General features: G+C 29.4%; 2 protein-coding genes across 5 annotated transcripts; both read right to left on the minus strand.

The window, feature by feature from the left end:
• Window positions 1–4,765: 4,765 nt before the first annotated feature.
• On the minus strand, window positions 4,766–13,094 carry LOC8269681 (inositol 1,3,4-trisphosphate 5/6-kinase 4). Its single transcript, XM_002529067.4, has 12 exons — window positions 12,480–13,094; window positions 12,368–12,403; window positions 12,060–12,252; window positions 11,853–11,947; window positions 11,297–11,365; window positions 10,661–10,863; window positions 10,123–10,276; window positions 8,646–8,759; window positions 7,276–7,338; window positions 6,370–6,515; window positions 6,142–6,271; window positions 4,766–5,284 (listed from the first exon to the last, which is right to left on the minus strand). Exons 1-12 carry the CDS (start codon window positions 12,612–12,614, stop codon window positions 5,147–5,149), a joined length of 1,476 nt encoding a protein of 491 aa, XP_002529113.1. The 5' UTR covers window positions 12,615–13,094; the 3' UTR covers window positions 4,766–5,146.
• Window positions 13,095–13,690: 596 nt separating this feature from the next.
• On the minus strand, window positions 13,691–18,280 carry LOC8269680 (probable uridine nucleosidase 2). Of its 4 annotated transcripts, none has more exons than XM_048375145.1 (9): window positions 18,098–18,280; window positions 17,590–17,705; window positions 17,315–17,374; window positions 16,125–16,310; window positions 15,940–16,044; window positions 15,354–15,450; window positions 14,711–14,818; window positions 14,477–14,612; window positions 13,691–14,002 (listed from the first exon to the last, which is right to left on the minus strand). In XM_048375145.1, exons 1-9 carry the CDS (start codon window positions 18,138–18,140, stop codon window positions 13,894–13,896), a joined length of 960 nt encoding a protein of 319 aa, XP_048231102.1. In that variant the 5' UTR covers window positions 18,141–18,280; the 3' UTR covers window positions 13,691–13,893. The 4 variants fall into 4 exon arrangements, with proteins under 4 accessions (XP_048231102.1, XP_048231099.1, XP_048231104.1 ...); XM_048375142.1 differs by having other exon boundaries at window positions 18,092–18,279; XM_048375147.1 differs by having other exon boundaries at window positions 17,590–17,763; window positions 18,092–18,247.
• Between the last annotated feature and the right edge of the window lie 1,075 nt (window positions 18,281–19,355).

Consider the following 19,355-nt stretch of genomic DNA (forward strand, 5'->3'; position numbering starts at 1 on the left):
AATAAGATATTATTAATATACTTTAAATTTTATATTTATGAATGTTTAATTAAAGTTGTAATATATAAATCATTACTTAGTTGTATAAAATGATATTATAATTTTAAAATATATTTCTCACTGCATCTTTCAAATATTTTATATTATAATTTAATAATTGAGAATCATTTGTTAATACATATTCTGATGTGAAAAGGTTATTCTTAATATACTTTATGCTTTTTATTAGAAATATGCTTCTTATTTTATTTTTAAAATTTTGAATTATTTTAATTATATATAAATATACTAAAAATACTATATTGTTGTAGTAATATTTTTTATTATTTTAAAAGAATATATTTTAGATTATATTTTTACTAAAGTTACTAATAGGAAAGTTAAAATATACTTTTTGCTATATATTTTATCTTTTAATTAAAATTATTTTATTTAAGGTTAATCATTAGATTGACTAAACGATATTAAAAAGATATTCGAAAGATATTGTTGATATCCCTTATAATGTTAGAAAATTTTAAAAATATAAATTGATTCATAATTTTTTTTAAATTAAATAAAAGATCAAGCTAAAATAGTACGACATGGAATTTCTTCAATATTTTATTATAATATTACGCTTAGCTTTTTGTGATTTTTTGGTAAAAATATAAAGCATATATTTATTTTTTTCAAATATAATAGACTGTAATTATAGTGTCTTTTGTGTTTACTTTGAATTTTTGATATATTCTGCTAAAAATTCTTTTGATCTACTATCTATGCATTATTACTGAATTATGAATATTAATTTAATTTGAATATTTGGAACTAAATTTCAGCTTCGATATTATTTGAAATTGAATTAAATGAAAGTTAAAAATTAATTATTTTAATTCTTCTTTGATTTTTTGTTTTCGTTTTAATTTTACAATACCAATGAAGTTTTGTTGGATCTGAATACATCTTTTTTTCTTTTTTATGGCAGATTTAATGTTTTTATTTCTTGTTTTGTAAGAATAAAGTTTTTGGAAAAAATAGAGCTATTTTTGGTAGGAAGAATGTGAAAATTTGAAAATTGTAGAAACTTCATCATCGTATAAATAAACATGAAGATTTTAAACCGTAATAACATAATCTCATAGCCTAAATCTCGTATATATGTAATTTTCCTTAAAATAAATTTTTAAAAATTAGCTCAAAGAAAGAAAATGCTCAATCGACCTACATACATCATAACAATCAAGTAATTTAGTGATGTAAGATAAATACAACTTCTAACATCTTTTCTAAAATAACTTTCAAAGAAGAGAGTGTTCAATCCAATATATACATGACTCAATAACTTAATGATGTGGAATAAATACAACTTTTAACATAATTTCTTATGCTTAGCATGACATATAAATAAGCCAATGTTCAAATTTATCACCAAAGGTAAAAGTCTAACTTTAATACCATGATAAATGAGCTTGGATAGAACTAGTATATAAAGTTAGACCTTAATACCACGATAAAATGAGCTTAAATAAAACTCATTTTCAAAAACTAATTAAAAAAATATATATCCAATTCATATATATATACATTATAACAGTCTAGTAGAGTAAAATGAAGATGCATGATAAGTACAATTACTAATAGTAATTTGCTGGATAGAAAAGCTGGGTGAAAATGAGGAAGCAACAATATTGAAGGATTATCATTAATTGATTAAAAAAATAAAATTTTGTTGTTGCTAATAATATACAAGATTAGTAATATTGTAAGAGAAGTTATTAAATAGTCTCGATTTATCATGTGATTATATCATGTCATTAAAGAATTATCCAATGAAATGATAATATTTAATTTAATTTTTATATGTCAATTTTTTCTCTAAGATTAATGAGACAGTTGAAAAGTTAACAAAATAGATAATTTTTTGAGATCGAGATAATATGAAAAAAAGAAATAAAATATCATTCTTTCACTAGATAAATCTTTTAACGACATGATTCACTAGATGAATTTTTTGATGATATAGTGGATAAATCCATATCGTATTTTAGGAACATAAAGAATTTTTTTGGCTAAAATGTTAATTTGTCCCTTGAACTTATGGGCAATTAGCTCAAATTTTATTTTTCTAGTCAATTTACCTAGAAATTTGGCAAAAATGATCAATTCAATCAAAATCAAAAGATTTATCAACATGAAAAGTTCAATTTGGTTAATTTACTTCATACTAAATGCCGAATTTTATAATAATTAATTTTATTGAGTTAATATAAAATTATTTAATTTTAACGAGATTTATTCATATTATTTTATAAAAATAATTAATTAGTATGTGACTCGGTCTCGGATCTTCACTCGATGATAATTAAATAATTTAAAAAATAAAAAATATTTCGAATAAATTTTGGTAATATTAAATTAAATAATTTTATAAATATTTGATATTTCTTCGAATTAAGATCCAAGTCGATTTTGAGATTGAAAAATGATTAAGTTATTATTTTTTATTAGAAATTAGGATTAAATGTTGCTAAAATATAAGATTTTGTTCTAAATTTATAATATGAGTTTGGTAATATTATTTAATTTAAGTTTTTAATTAAAAATATTATTTAATTATTTTTATTAGATAATTAGAGTAAATTACGTTAAAAATAAATAATTTTATTTTAACTCAACTAAAATTTATAAAATTACATTTAATAGTAAATTCAAGTATTGAATTGAATTTTTTGTATTGACTAATTTGATTGGAGTGAATTGACCACTTTTGTCAAGTTGCTGAATAAATTGGTCAAATAATTAAAATATGAGTTAATTGTCCAAATTCATGGGATAAATTGTCACTTTAACCAATTTTTTTTAGTACATAGAGAGACACAATAGTCTTAGGGAACTAGACAACCGCCAACTGTGGGTAACAAACCCTAATTATATCCCGACGAAGAACATCAAGCAGGTCATCCAGGGCAATTTCCAGCTCATGAAATCCAATTGAAAATTTACGAGCCATAGAAGCTAGTTTATCTGCTGCAAAATTTGACTCCCTATAATCATGAGTAATTGACACCTCCCTCTCCCGATGAAGCCTACGGATATTGGGAATTAAAGGGCTATACACAATCTTGTCAGGGTGAAGCAACTAAACGACACATAAAGCTATCTATCTTCATCTTCAACTTGTGAACCTTGTCAGGGTGGAGCATATTGTTCATACTGTTTTTGTTCATATTATTTTGTATTTATTTCAGACACAATTTATTTGTACAAGTTTCCAGCAAGTTAAATACAAATACTCCAACTTATTTACTTACAATTACCTATTGTTCTTTTGCAATTAATTCTTGTGGTGTTACTGAGAATCTAAACAACTTGTCAATAGAGCTTAGAAATTTACAGAATCTGATTAGAAAATACTTTAAGACGTAATAATTACAACGGTTCGTGTGTACACACATGGCACGCTCAACATATTATTTTTCTCCGCACAATCTTTTAAGGTTTTATATTCTAAATCTTTCAAAATCAGGTACAATCTATAAATTTCATTTAAAATAATTTCTTAAAAAAACATAATGTATTATATGCTCTCAGTTTTAAGTTAATTACAAAAGCACTCTTCCCAAATTAATGAATATTATGTCTACAAATGATGAATATTTATATCAATTATAAAAATATTTCAATATGCATCACAAAAACAATAAATATGAATTTTTTAAATAATTTACATAATTTTCATCTCAAAATGAATATTTTATAGTGATTTGAGAAATATATATAAAATTAGAATTACTAAATTGACAAGAACAAATTATTAAATATTTAAATCATAAATGATAAATATTCTTCACCAAAATAATGAGCATTTAAAAATTGCTGAAATAGAAAATGAATATCATTACAGTAAATAATGAACATTATCCTATAAATGATGAATATCGATATTCATTATAAAAATGTCACTTTTAGTTATGAAATTATCAATTATATATTGATAAAATTCTTAAATTGTCAGTGTATAAAAAATTAATTTCATTCACTAATAATATAATTTTTAGTATATGAAAATTTTCTTAAGATTATATTATATTAGTTTGAATAAATAATTTATTTTATCATTTAGTGAAAGTATATTGAGTTTTAATTCGCCGGAGTATGAGTAGTTGAAAAAAAAAAAGTGTTATTAATTATGTTAATTTTTAAATTTTATTCATCTATAACATATATATATATATATATATATATATATATATATATATATTAAATTTTAAAATATAAAATTCTTGTGATATGTGATACTATATTTTAATATATTTTGACATGTCTACTTATTTTTAACTCATAAAATTTAAATTTATATATAAAAAATTAAAAGATATTAAAAATATTTAATTTATTATTATTATAAAAAATATAAATATTTATAAAATATTAAAAACTTAATTTATTTTTATCTATATATTCAGTTTACATTAATTTTAATCAAAATTTACACATATTCTGTACATTGTATTTCTAGAAAATAGGGACTGCTTCGAATAAATAAAATTAAATAATTGCTTTGACATATCATAAATATATAATAAACATTATAAATGGATATCATTTTTTAAGCATTTGAAAGAAAAAACAAATTTGTTATCTGATTTAATTTATAGAAATTATTTCAATGTAGATGACACCTGAAAAACATAAATTAAATATATATCAAAATCAAGAGGATACAAGTTCAATTTGCTACAGAAAAATTCATACCACAAAAGTTTTAAAACAGATACCAAAATTAATAATAACAGATACTATTTTTTGGGTTTCTGTAAAATAAAAATAAAAATCAACAGAAAGATTGAAACTTTGATAACTGTTAATATTCATAATATGAGCGTCATGTGAATTGCTGCTTTATGTTTAAACATAGAGCTTGTTGAAAATTTTCGGACAGGGGAAATAGAGGAAACCCAGAAAAAGAAAGAAAGAATTCTCTCCTTGAAACTGCCCGAGTATGCATTCCTTGGATATAAAATTCAAGTTTTGCAAATGCTCCTCCCAGGAAATGGATTAGTTAGAAACATAAGATCATTTATCTTTAATAGTTTTCCAATTCTTGTCTTGGTCGATGACCAATGCAATCAAAGAAAAATCTACTTGACAGATTCATACCATTTTATATCTTCTCTCTTGATTCCAATTTCTTTTTAATAGCATCCCAGAAGGCAGGGATGCACACGTCGTTCGGCACTTCCTTGAATGATGGGAGATAATTTACATCCACAATCACATGGTCATGAGTGTCTTCTTGGATCTGAGATTTTGACAGGAATCACATTAGTGTCTAATCATCTAATACCATGAATTTATGGTTAATTTCTTACCACACAAGCAAATGAAAACATGATAGAAAAGATTAATCAGCAAAATTGGTGGCCATGAAAATGTCTATGCTAGCAGGTTGATGGCAAATACGGATTAAATAGGAACAGATGAGCAATTCACAATGATAATCTCTAGTCTTCAGAAGAATATATATCATGATTCCATGTTTCCAATTTGTAAGACTAAAAAGAGTATCCCGTAATTTGCATCACTTCAATACCCTCGAATTGTTCGTATTTCATTTCAGTATCACTTAACCCTATGCCAGGAATTCTTGCTTCAAGACACTTACATGCCCCCACAGATCTTATAAAATAATAAAGAGTTCAAAATTAAGTATCACCCATATGACACCTGAATGGCCATGTGGGAATCTGTCATCTTCATTTTCATTTAATGTTTTTTTATTCCTTTACTTGTTTTTTAGAGTTTGAACTTCTTTCTTCAGTGTCCTTTTATTTGTATCTCTTGTTCAGATTCTCTAGTCTCATATTTGTCAAGCAGACAAGAACTTCCAGAACAAAGGATCTCCATGAATCATTATAATCATCAGAAAAACAGAGTACAAAGGCTGCAATGAATTAATTACCGCACTTATGTGTACCATGCATGATTTAACAGCATAAGGCAACTGATAAATGATGGAAAAGAATCTAAGATATGAAAGTGGCCAAACCACAAATTTGTGAATCACTTCTCAATAATAAACAAGGAGACTAATTCAAAATTAGTCAAGACACTGAATGCAGAATGCCCTAAAGATGAAGTCAAGAAAGAACAACTTACAACAACATCGAAACCAAAGATTGTAAGATCAAGTTTTCTTGCAAGCCAATTTGCAGCATCAGTGACTAGACCAATATCAAAATGACTCTCTGTACAAGAATCCTCGCTGCCAGTAGGAAGAGATTTTAAGCTGTAGGCATTGACATAATGTTATGGAAATGTACATGTAAGAAATCTAATTTAAATCAAACAAAGAGAAAAATTAGAAACAAGGGAAACACATGCTACCTGTCAAAGATTAAAGGTCCAAGTCCATTTTTTTCAGATAATTTCATTAAGATATCAACATTTGGTGTAGATTTCTTAACAGCATAGAAAACTTTCTCACCCAGGACATAGATCTTGAACAAAGTGGAAGAATGGTCTACATATTCCTGCAATGCCATATTATATCCAATCCTGAGTTGTAAGAAGACAGGTATTGAGAAAAATTATCATATTCAAGGCATAGATCAATCATATCGACTCATTTGACCAACTTGGATTTTAAAATTTTTTTGAGAGCTCAAGTCATAATATTTTCAGATTCTTGAATTCACCACATTCTATTGTTTCTGTACTGTGGCCAGACTAGTATTTTCCGGACACTGTTAAGTAGGTTGAACTCCCAGTCAAACATATACAGGTTAGTATGCTGTATATTGAATGTATTTTCATTATCTTGGTCATTAAGAAAATTATTAAAAAAAAATGCATAAGACTTTTCCAGCATACAATCACATTCCTTAGCATGGGAAGCAAGTCTGAATTTTCGCTTACATCAAGCTGTATCTTTACCAAACCTTAAAAAGAAAATTTATTGAAATTTAACCAAGACATTTTAATTGCAATAAGAAGGGTATTATGCTGCACAAAAAATGTAGCCCTTTAAACATCAAGCAACCTCTCAAAAGCAATAAAAAAACAACTGGATACAAGAATCCACACCAAAAACAACACAAGACAGAAATACCTAAGATTCAGATGCAACAGCTCAAATTAATTCAAAGACATTTTCCCTTTGAGAATCAGTTTTAAACTAAGATCAAATGTAAGCCAAGTAAATTTAAAGAAGGATGAATTATTCTGTATATATTAATAAAGCCAGAATAGTATCAAACCAAAGGCATCAAAGATTAAAGTTTTTGTGCTTACCTGAACAACTGCCGGAAGAGGAACACTTAAATCCTTAAAATCTTCAACTTTAAAGACAATTGCCTGCATTACGCAGATTATCTCTTCAAAACAAAAGATAGAAGTACGTTAAGGTACTACAATTATTATTAGCTATCTCATATTAAACTGACTGTATCCAACAAGTCAGCATTGTAATTTGGTGCTTGGGATAAATGGGCTTGGGTAGAACTCATTCCCAAAAGCTAGCTCAAAGGAAGAGGATGCCCAATCCACTTATATACACTATAACAACCCAGTAACCAAGCAATGTGGGATAAATACAACTTCTAACACCCTCCATCATCGCAGACAAGAGGCCGGCACTGATATATGATAAATGGGCTTGGGTAGAACTCATTCCCAAAAGCTAGCTCAAAAGAAGAGGGTGCCCAATCCACTTATATACACTATAACAACTCAGTAACCAAGCGATGTGGGATGAATACAACTTCTAACAGGTAGATCCAAAAGATGGAGTATTCAATGGATAAGCTTCTTACCCAGAAAACAAGGTGATATATGCTATCTGATTTACACCGAAAAGTGGCAGCATTTATAAACTAATTGCTTTTTTCTGAAAGACATCAAGCATATTAAGCATCTTCTTTGGCATTATCGAAGAACAACAATGACATACCAACATTCAATAATTACCATCCAAGCAAATAGAGGACAATCATCTCTTATTAGAAAACAACTGGCTATCAGGCTCATTAATGTAACACCCAAAGAATGAGCTATAAAATTATCACTTTTAAGATGATCAACCATGCAAACTTTAGCTTAGGGACAAAGAGAACAAGGCAATGGTATTTCCTATTTTACTACATTTCTTAACTAGCACAACATTATGCCATGTATTATGCATATTGAACATCTGGACTAGGAACTATGAAAGCACCTTAAAAGTTAAAAAGGGTACAAACATCTTTCTTATCAAAGTCTCAAGTCTCCAAGAATTCTTTTTCTTTCTTCTTTTCAAAAAAGAAAAAGTTAGGAAGCTATTGATACTCCATAACACTAACTCCAACAAATGAATGGTTTTAAAAAAGGCATGATAACAGGTTTCCAAAGCAAAATCATATTTTGGATCATAACAAAAGGCCATCAGAAAAAATAACCCGATATGAACATGCTCTAGATGTTGGTAAAGAAATCATTTCCAGCACCATTAAGAATCAGTGAATTACATGCAACACTAAAGTTTATCAAAAAGAAATTAGTATTAGTTAAGTGCAAAGTAATATTGAAAGTAGAAGAGTAGTTTCTTAGGGGAAAGTATAGCATTTATGTAAAGAAAGATCCAGCCACTATTTGTAGTTTCCTTGGCAAGCCAAACAATTTCTTACCATGCTGTGAGCATCAGCTACCCCACAGGCAATCTGAGGCTTGACTATACTTGGAAGAGATAGTTTAGCTTCTGACAACCTCTGTGCTAAATCAGGCTCATTAAAATCATTAACCTGCATTTTAGAACTCCAGATGTAACTAAATTTGATGAAAGAGTACAATGCTAGGAAACAACATTTTGCTTGAACTTAATCTTCATTGTCAAAATGCATAGAAAAGGTTGGTTTCCTGTACCATTAGTTAATTCAGTGATGTGCCATGATAAATATCTCATAAAGGCATCAATAAGATATTACAAAAAACAAGCCTATATAGAATTATATTGGTTCTTTCAGCCTCTTAGGTACCCTAACAATTGAAAGACCAAATATAATAATATTCCTGAAACCCATTTTCTTTGATTAGAGGATCATCCAGCACTCTTTGGTTTGTTCTACTTTGATGCTTATCGCAAATGGTTATCTTTTGATGAAATTTGGTCCCTATGCTAAGTTTCATAAACATCTCCATGCATATTGATGAGCCTCTTGATGGTGATATGGACAAGAAAACTCCAAACCTTATTGGAACTATTAGAAGAAGCCAAAAGAAGACAAGGCAGCATATTTTACTTCCCAAAAACTCTCAGTTGAAATTAAAGATGCACGTATCCCTGTATATCTCATCCAAAGTCCCAATATCACAATGCTCCTTCCCTCCATTACAAGTCTACTACAAAACTTTACTTGTTAAGACAAAAACCCCATCATAATTTCTCTTCCAATACCAGAGCAAAAAGCTCGACAAACATATCTTCCAGAACTTACTACCAAGTTGGTCAACTGGCAATATTATCTCACTGAAAATCCACCAAAATCAAATACACATCTACTCAGTTCATGATAAACCATTCCAGTCCATAATACAATTTTTCTCCGTTCAACATCCTGTCTTGTACAAGTTTATGTTCTTCTAATTTGTAAGCAAATATATAATTCTGGGAGCAACATGCTCAAATAAGTATAGAACTACAAAGCTTCCTTGTCTGCAATGATACTGTTATACCAATATTTGCGAAACAAGATCATGTCAATATTAGCAGCCTTGAAAATTTTATGGTTTCAGTAATATGCAACTATAAAATCTAGCTTCTATGAGAACATCAGTTGCACATCAGTAGAGACATATCAATAAAAAGTAATTACATTTGGACATTTTCACTTAACAACATGTTCACAAATATCATGTCATCAAATAGATCAGAGTTCCAAGGGGTTGACTGAATTGTAAACCCTCTCATATATGATCTCTTGAGACCTCTGACCTAGGCTCAAACTCTAGCAGATAGTCATCCCCATGGGTTTTTTCTCAGCATTTCCTAGAGTCTAGAGGATGCCTGGAAAAGGGAAGAAGTGGTAAAAAAAAAAAAAGCAAAACATTTCAGGCTATGTGCATTGCATTCTACTTAATAAATAGATACTATTTTGACCAAAAGACCTTTAGGAAATGGGGTCCTCTGATTGTGTGACGGCCTTCTGTATTGAGATTCTCCAGCCCAAGAAGAATTTGTTGGATTTTTAACCGATCCAAGACAGGATATATTTTATCAAGCGGGTCAATCACAAAGCAACCAGAGTGATGTTCCATATATCTGTTTAAGAATCAATATTCATGAGAGAAGACCCTAGATGATGTAAACTGATCTAAAAATTTGTTTTATGACATTATTGCACAGTGATCCAACCTAGGTGATGCTCATTTTTGTGAATGAAATATAAATCTATTATACGAATAATGCTCATTTTCGTGAATGGATTATAAATCTATTGTACGAACAATGCTCTTTTTTCTGAATGAATTATAAATCCATTATATGGACAAAAAGGTAATGGTTTCATTTCATAAGATCATGAGGTAATATATTCTAGTGAGGTAAACAGCATCAAAATGTCGAAAAATATGACAAGGACAATAAATAGCAGCATGTTGATTTATCACACAATATGACAATGTTTAAAGATTATTTGAAATTTACCTTTGTAATTCCTGCATGCCTGTGGTGTAAGTAATGCTGTTTGAAGATTCTGTAGAGCTGGTTAATTCAACAGAGATGATTTCATCTGTTGCTTTATGTAGAACTATGTCCACATGTTGTAGTTGAGAAAGTAAGGGGAGTTCAAATGTTAGAGGCATAAACATCAATCCATTTGGAGTAGGAGACATGGGAAATGCACCCCTCTACAACAAGAAGGACAAATAATAAGCTCGAACTTTAAGATATAACGCAGACTGAAACTTAAATATTCATGGGTAGACTAATAAATTTTAAACTGGAAGCAATGAAGAACAGAGCTGCATTTGTTTTGTCCCGAATCTTAGAATGTCTTAAGACTTCTTTATAATCAGCAACTGTCTATACTACAACTTTTTCATGAGTAACATCATACTTTAAAACCAACAACTTTACTACATTAGAAAGTGTACAATTAAAGCACCTGTTATATATAAATCTTGGTCATCAGAATAGAACCAGTAAGATTTTATAGCAAGGCTAGTTAATTCAGGCATTTTGTAAATTTATTTTTTCTTCACAAAATCAGAGACCTTGAAGCCGAGACCATTTTCTTTCCTTTCATTGTTATAACATCAACAACATTTGTCAAAATCTCACCTTTGCAAAATCTTCTTCTCGGGAAGGTTTCATAATATAACCAACAGTCACAATATTATTGCCGATTACCTGTTTGAATATGGAAAAAGCAAAAAGCGAGAGAATGTTAAATTTATATAAAGTGTGTTTCCAAGTTCTGATGCATTAAAAGTTAGAGATGAAAATAAGTTTTGTAATTAAACGTTATCATCTCGAATAAGCTCAAAGTTTCATTTCCATATAGCTAAAATTTTCATAAAGAACAACCAGAAGCATTTTGACCGAACATGGATCCATGATCTTATAAGTGGGTTCTCTTTTAAAAAAGAGTTATATTTCGATATCCAATACCAAAGTCTATTTTGCACGTTATATATCCAGAAAAAAAAAAAATTTAGAAGCAAATTTTGTTTAGTTTTCATTTTCAGCAGAAAAAAACTATTCATTTTAATATCTTTTTTCCAACAGCAAACCTCTGCATGGAACTTTACATTCATTAATAGAATATGTTGATAAGATAGCATTATCATCAAAAACAATTTGCTGCAGTAGATAAACACGAATTATGTGTACCAACCTTTCTATTTAAGAGGGAAATGGTCAAAAACAATTCTTCCACTCGACTTATACATAGTTTTTTCGAATTACCGCATAAAGGAACACCTTCAGGATCTGAAAAGTAATAACAAGAAGTCAAATTTTAGCCCCCAAAGCAACAGATCTTCTAAATCAAGAAATAAAGAATGAGAGGTTCATGAGTTAATTAAAAGAGCACACTACTCACCAACAACAATGATCATCCAATTCAAATTGCTGACTTGACTAAATGTGTGATTCTTGGTCTTAGAAACAACATACAAAACGCTTCCTCCAATGTTATCACCCCAAGCTAACGTTATTGCATCATTATAATTAGAGCCATCCAAAACAAAACAATCAAAGGAGTATTGAATTGCTGTGTTTTTAAGCAAGTTCACCTATTATACATAAATATTAATAGAAATAGAATTAACTAAACAGTAAAATAAAAATTACAAAAAAAAAATCTAAAATTCTAAAATTTAAATATAGCATTTAAATTAATCGAAGAACCTTGTCGTGAGAAAGAGATGATGAGTAGGAAATTCCCTGCGGTTAAAATGGAAATGTGAATAAATAACTGTATTGATTGTGTAATAGAAAAAGGAAATGAGAAGAGAAGTACCAGATGGAGCTTAGAATGGCGGAGTTTGCGGAGGAGGGAAGAGACAGCTGATGATCGGAGTGCGGCGGTTTCAGAATTGTCGTCCAGTAGCACCGACTCGTCCAGAATGATTCCGCCTACAAATAATGCATCCATTTTTCTCTCTGCGTTTTGAGTTTGTGTTTTTTTTTTTCTTTTCTTCCGTTAGTAATTTGCTTCTGCTAATCGCTGGTAAGGAAAGAGAAAGAAAAAGAAAGAAGCAAAAGAAAGATGCCTTCTTTTCTTCGAATAAAACAAGTGGCGCATTGAGTTGTGTGCTTTTTCTTTTTCTCTCTGCTATCAAAAGATAGAACCAAAATTGTTCCCTTTCCTCTTCTTTTCGTTTCCTATTCTGTTAAAAAGTTAAAATTTTTATAGCGGAATTCTGTAACTTTTTTTTTTTTTACCGTGCGCATGGTTAAGTTACCTTTTCAAACACCGCCGCTAGTAGCCGCCGTTAATGGCACGGCACGTTTTGGACGGAAATTTTTAAGGTTTTCTTTAGAGTTTTTATAAAGTTTTAAAATTTCCACTCATAAAATATTCATCACTCTTCATTTTTCCTGAATAAAGTGAAATTAAAAGATTTAGTTTAATTTTTTAAAATTTTTATCAATATTTACTTATAAAGTTTTTTCTTACTTTACATTTATTTTACCAAACAAAATATTATTGGAGAAAAAGACTTGCCATGGTGGGAGCTTATACAAAAAATTTATCAATATTTACTTTTCAAATTTTTCCTTTTTTTTTTCTTCTTTTTTTTAAATTATCTCTTTATCTACTTATTTTTCAAAGCAATTTTCAGAGCTAAAAGTACTTTTATTTTTGTATAAACATTTGTGAAAAAGAAAATCATTTTACTTGCGGATACAATTTTAACTTAGTATTAAATAAGTATCTTTTATAGTGTTCATTTAACCTATGATCTAGAATTTAGCAATTTAATTACTAAATTTTAATCTCGTGGTCTGCTGGAGGTTGAAGTCTCGAGTTCAAGACCTTATTTCTTCAAATTGTTGTGGTTTATTCCCAACTTTATGAAAGAATCTTCCCTTATTCTAACCCAACATAGAACATTCTGACATGCTAACTATTTCCATTGCTTATATGCTAACTTCATTGCATCAAAATTACTTGGGGAAATTGCATTATTACTATTACATATTATAAGTAAACATCAAATAAGGAAAGAAATAAAAACGGCAGAGAATGCTTTATTGTGATTGTTACTTCTAGAGAAATTACTTGCTCAATGTGATTGGAAAGTATATACATAATGCACATTAGTTCAACAATGGCATTGTGAATGCATCAGAAACAACAATTTGACCACCGAGAAAGACGCTCTCGGTCGCCTCAATCACCAGGTAATTCTAGCTGACCTGAAATGTTTTTATGGTTCTGTAAGCCGTTCCATCACCATTTTCAGAGCTGTGGGAGCATCAACCGTGACGGCCACCTTTACTGAGGGTTTATCAGACCACTCGGTGACTTCAGCAAACCTGGTTTGTAATTTTCAAAATTGAGAAACTCATGACAGACTCTGATAATTAAAGACTTCTCTACTATATGCATAAGCTGCATTTCCTACTATGAGAATATCTGATTCGAGGACCTTCTTTCATTCTTCTCTTTTGTAAAATGCACTGTATTATACTTTAATGACAAAGAACAACACTTTCGCTGAATGAAAATGGATTGTAACTTAGTTGCAGTTATACTATCTACTTCGTAGTAAAATGTTCAGTTAATCCTTATCTATGCTTCAAACTATAGTACACTCCTAAACTTTCTATCTATCATTCTCCATTAGGTTTAATAGTAACATACTAAATGCCTACACAATTCATCTTGCACATCAAATGGTAAGCCACATCTATTTTAGTAGTCCTGAATTTAATGGAGAGGCATCTTAATCATTTTTCAGTTGATATCATCTCTCACATCATGATCTCAGGATTTCAGGAAAACTATACCTCTTCTTTTGGTTAAAGAATATTGTCAGGCCCCTTGTGATGCCAGTGGTTTGGACTCTAACAACACCCTCTGTGTAGGTCATAAGTGCAGGATCAACAGCAGCAAGAACAGTTGTTGGATCGTGAAGATAGACTCCTGCGTGAAGGGCAAAAGTAATCATCAATAACTTTGAAGATCAAATGATTGTGTTACTGCTTGCATGTGCTCAAATCAAACAGCAAAAGTTATCAAACCTCCTGTGTTGTATGCGTAACGATGATAATCGAAGTAGACATCTAAAATCTTGTGCAAGTACTGACCAAATTTTGAATTTGATTGTGCCAGTTTATTTCGATCAGCATCTACAAAAAGTCAAAATAGAGAAATAAACAATCAAAAATTAGTGTCCATAAGAAACAAAATCCTAAAGAAAAAATTTGCAGGTTTATGTCACAACAAAGCATTATAAACAGAAAGCAAATTCCTTTTTACTTTTATAAAAGACAAAAATAGAATGTGCGGCAGAGAAGCATGTGGACAAAAACTGACAGATACTACAGCCTCGCCAATTAGTAACATGATCTTTTCCATAAGCAACATATGTTGGCGTGATTTGTAAGGTTTTGTACATTTTGTGTCAATCTTTTGCAAACAACATAACCTATAAAGATTCCAAAAAGAAGTCACAAAGTAGCTAGGATCAAAGACTTGGAAAGTTTGGGAATGCGGAAGTGGCTAGATATGTTTGTAGATCTTGAACCAAAGGATAACTGCAGGTAAAGATTAATAGAGATATCATCCTTGTAAAATGTTGGAAAATGGCACATGGTTACATAAGACCATTTACAACAAATGTACAGTCATATGTGTGAACAACATAGATTGTCAAAATGGTACCTGTCAAAACAACTTGATGGGTAACATTAATCCCGATAGCCAAAATATCTGCACCACTGGTGAAAACAATATCAGCAGCATCTGGATCGCCCAAAATCTGATAATACAGTTTAGAATTTTAGATAAAAAAATGAGAGAGAGAGGGAGAGAAAGGAGACTAGTACATTGATACAACAAAATTATTCACATGGGAGCATTATTGATTTTCAAAGAAACTTATTTCCACATGTTCTTCACAATCTTAATCAAAAAGAAGTGAGACATTCCTTTTAAACAGGACAGATGCAAATTCCGATGAAACAAATGGAAAAACAACCAACTTAAAGCCAGACAAGAATTTAAGATGATGCAAAAGGGACTCGTTAGATAGTTATATAGTTCATGTATAAAAAGGTATTTAAAATATCCAATGAGGCATAGCACATTTACAAGATATGTATAGAAGTCCCCAAAGAAAATGTCCTAAATTTTAAAAACATTTGAGAAAATTTAGAAGTAGAAAAAGCCAGATGACAAGGCGACCAAAAAATCAGAAATCCTAAAAGCAAAAATCATAAACCTTATTGTGTGGGTTTATACAACTTACATTTGCCTCTGTTGCGGGATTCACATTCCCATTTACTGCAAAAGCACCACCAAGTAAAACAATCTGCCCAATTTTTTTAGCAAATGCAGGATCTAACTGGATGGCCTGTATTATACATATATATTAGAAAATATACTAAAAGAAGCTTGCTATAGAAAACCATTCTAAATGACCAAGAATCTGACCAATGCAATATTTGTAAGTGGACCCAATGCCACCACCGTGACTTTTCCAGGGTAAAGATTTACTTGCTCAACCAGAAAAGCAGGTGCTGACTGTTCAATTGGCTTTCCTTTTGGCGGGGGGAAATTTTGGTTGCCAAGTCCTTCAGCACCGTGGACAAAATCGGCAATGTGAAGTTTTGCACCTTTCTTTACAATAAACAGAGATGAAATGAATTGTTAAACAACAAAATACAATCACAAATTGGTTTAAATCTTTCATTATCATTGGGTGGACAGAAAATGCAACACTAAAGCTATAAGAGTAGAACTACAATGATAAAGACCAGGCATATTAGACTAATTGCAACATGCAAAGACTAGCCACGGATATAAAGTAGATTAATTCACTTAATCCTGTCTTTAAAATTTAGAGAATCTATCCTTCCCTTGCCAACTACAGAGTATGAACCTAGGAGGTGGAGAAAACCCAAACTACTTGAACCAGCAGAAAAGAAATCCAGACCTAACTTATGGCATAAAGCAAGTATAAGAAGGAAATATTTGAACTTATCATTCCCCTATAAATTATTTATTAAACAAAATGATTAAAAGTAATTGGCAAATTGCTAAATTGATGGCTTCTACCAACCCTAGAAGACACTGGCTGATTCTCAGGTGATTTGATTCATGTTCTAGAAATAAATACCAAACAGACAACACCATTTTAGAATAAACACTTCGAGCTTCTATAAAAGATCCATGCACACATCTAGAAGTACAATTAAGTAAACCTATTAAAGACTGTACTGAACTATTTGTTGTTCTCATCAGGAAACGCAAAAGCAAAATTATTACAGACTTAACAGTGAAAATCGGACATTTTGATATACAATAAGTGGTAAACCCTCAACCATCGCAAACCTTTGTTGTTGCTAATGTTTTTAAATACATTCTTTATTCCTCATTCAAGTATCACAGATGACATTCCAACTTAAACAGTGAAACATATTGCACATCCATTCTCTTCAGAGGCTATAGTAGTTCATCATAAAAGCAGCAAGAATTGCTTAGAACAAACACAAAATGACCGATAGAAGACACAAATGCAAATAACCATTACAACCTAGGATCTATTCTTTTCTTTCTTCTTTTTTTTCTTTTGAACTGCCATTACAATGTAGGATCAATTCAAGCAAGGAGGGACTACATACAGTTATCGAGACATGAGATCCCTCAGCCACCGGAATATCGGTCCTTCCTGCGACCTCCAACTAATCCATGAGAACCATACAGACGAAAAAATAGTGTAATTAGAAAAGGTAAACCAAAATTAGCAGTTTGAGGTAATTTCAGATTGATTAATCAAATCTTAAATCTTGAAACTCAAATACAAGTCATCTTTATTCTTTTTAAAGAAAAAGTAGCAACTCATACTAGTCATTAGTTTGGACCTCATTGAGCTCAATGTTAGACGAAAATAATTTACCAAATGCAAGGCGTTCCTGGTAGCCAGAGTAGTATAAACATTCCCATATATAGTAGTCAGTCCAATCACTTCCACTTCAGGTGACTTCAATGCCAGAAATATTGCCATGGCATCATCTGTAGCATTGCAATCATAACACAAATCACAGAGATGTCAAACAGATTCGACCCATCACTGAAATGAACAAGAACATAAAATCTGAGTCAAACCCACCTTCCCAACAGCTAAATTTAGTATCAGATGCCAAAGTTTTACAATTCCAGATTAGGGAAAACTCCAAAAATTTCAAAACTTTTTACCTTTCTTTTCTTGTGGATTATAACAGTACCATACCCAAATTGATCAAACCAAATTAAAAATCCATTTATTTATAAGATCAATATTTAGAGCTCCAAATATAGGAAATTCAAGACACATGCTACCCACATGCCTACTCGTAGAAAACATACGAGCTTTTTTTCTTGAAAGGAAATATACGAGCTTTTTAAAAGGAAAAGCATACCAATACCAGGGTCAGTGTCTATGATGATCTTCTTTGGATCAGATGCCATAATCTTGATGTGTGAATCTGATTTTTAGTACAGATGTGATGGTGATTGTTAATTGTAATATGAGAAATTGAGAAGAAAGTGAATACACAGAGTCTGATAGGTGAGATCAAAGTGTTGCCTTTTCCACATGCTCCAGTAGTTTAATAATAATAATTGCATTCCAATTTTAATTAAACACATTTTTTAAGTGTAATTCTGAGATTTGGTTACATAAAGAATCAATTATTTTATAATTATATCAGATCAATCTCCTGTCAAATATTCCTAATCCCGTTACCAAATCAAGTCCAATCATTTCGTCTGATTTGTTTTGTAATTATTATTTTTTAGCCCATGTGGCTACAAAAGTGTATTTATTTTTTTCCTTATGAAAATAATAAAATTTAAATAATTATAATTACAATATTACGATTTTTAATGCTTATTTTAATTAAAAAATATAATAAATTTAGTTTTAAAAATAACTAGTTTAAATTAAATTATTTTATATTATAAAATTTATTTTATTTATATTAATATGAAGATAAAATAAAAAATTATCGCTTATAGAAATTATAATTAATTAAGACAATTTTATTGAGATTGCTTCTTTTAAAATGATTAAGTAGAATAATTAGTGTATTAATTATATCTTCATTTTTTGATTTTAGTAATTGTGTAAAGAATAATGTTTTAAAATCTAATACTTAAGTGTGCATAATTTATTTATAACAATGAAATAAAATGTGTAAATTATAACTTATATGCATCTTAATACTTTAGTGTTTATAATAAACTAGCCATTTACTTATATATTGCACGACTATTATTATTATTTTAATTATAAATTATATTAATAGATATAATTTAATAAATTTTTAGTATTTATTTATTTATAATATATTTAGAAATAATAGTAAATTAATTATTTTTAAATATTTTTTATTTTTAAAATTTTTAAATTTTATTAATATAATACTATAAGAATTATTTTTAAAACATTTATTAATTAATTTTAATATTATATAACTTAATACTATAATTGATATTACTATCTTTTAGGGCTAAACTTATTATATAATTAAGAAATTAATTTATTATTGAATATAATATCAAAAATATAATTTAAGATGTTATTTTCTAAAATTTTAATTATTGTATAATTAAATAAACTAATTTATTAATTAATATAATATTAGAATATAATTAATATGCTATTTTTAGAATATAATTAGT

Source organism: Ricinus communis, chromosome 1 (genome assembly GCF_019578655.1).
Source record: "Ricinus communis isolate WT05 ecotype wild-type chromosome 1, ASM1957865v1, whole genome shotgun sequence".
Lineage (NCBI taxonomy): Eukaryota > Viridiplantae > Streptophyta > Magnoliopsida > Malpighiales > Euphorbiaceae > Ricinus > Ricinus communis.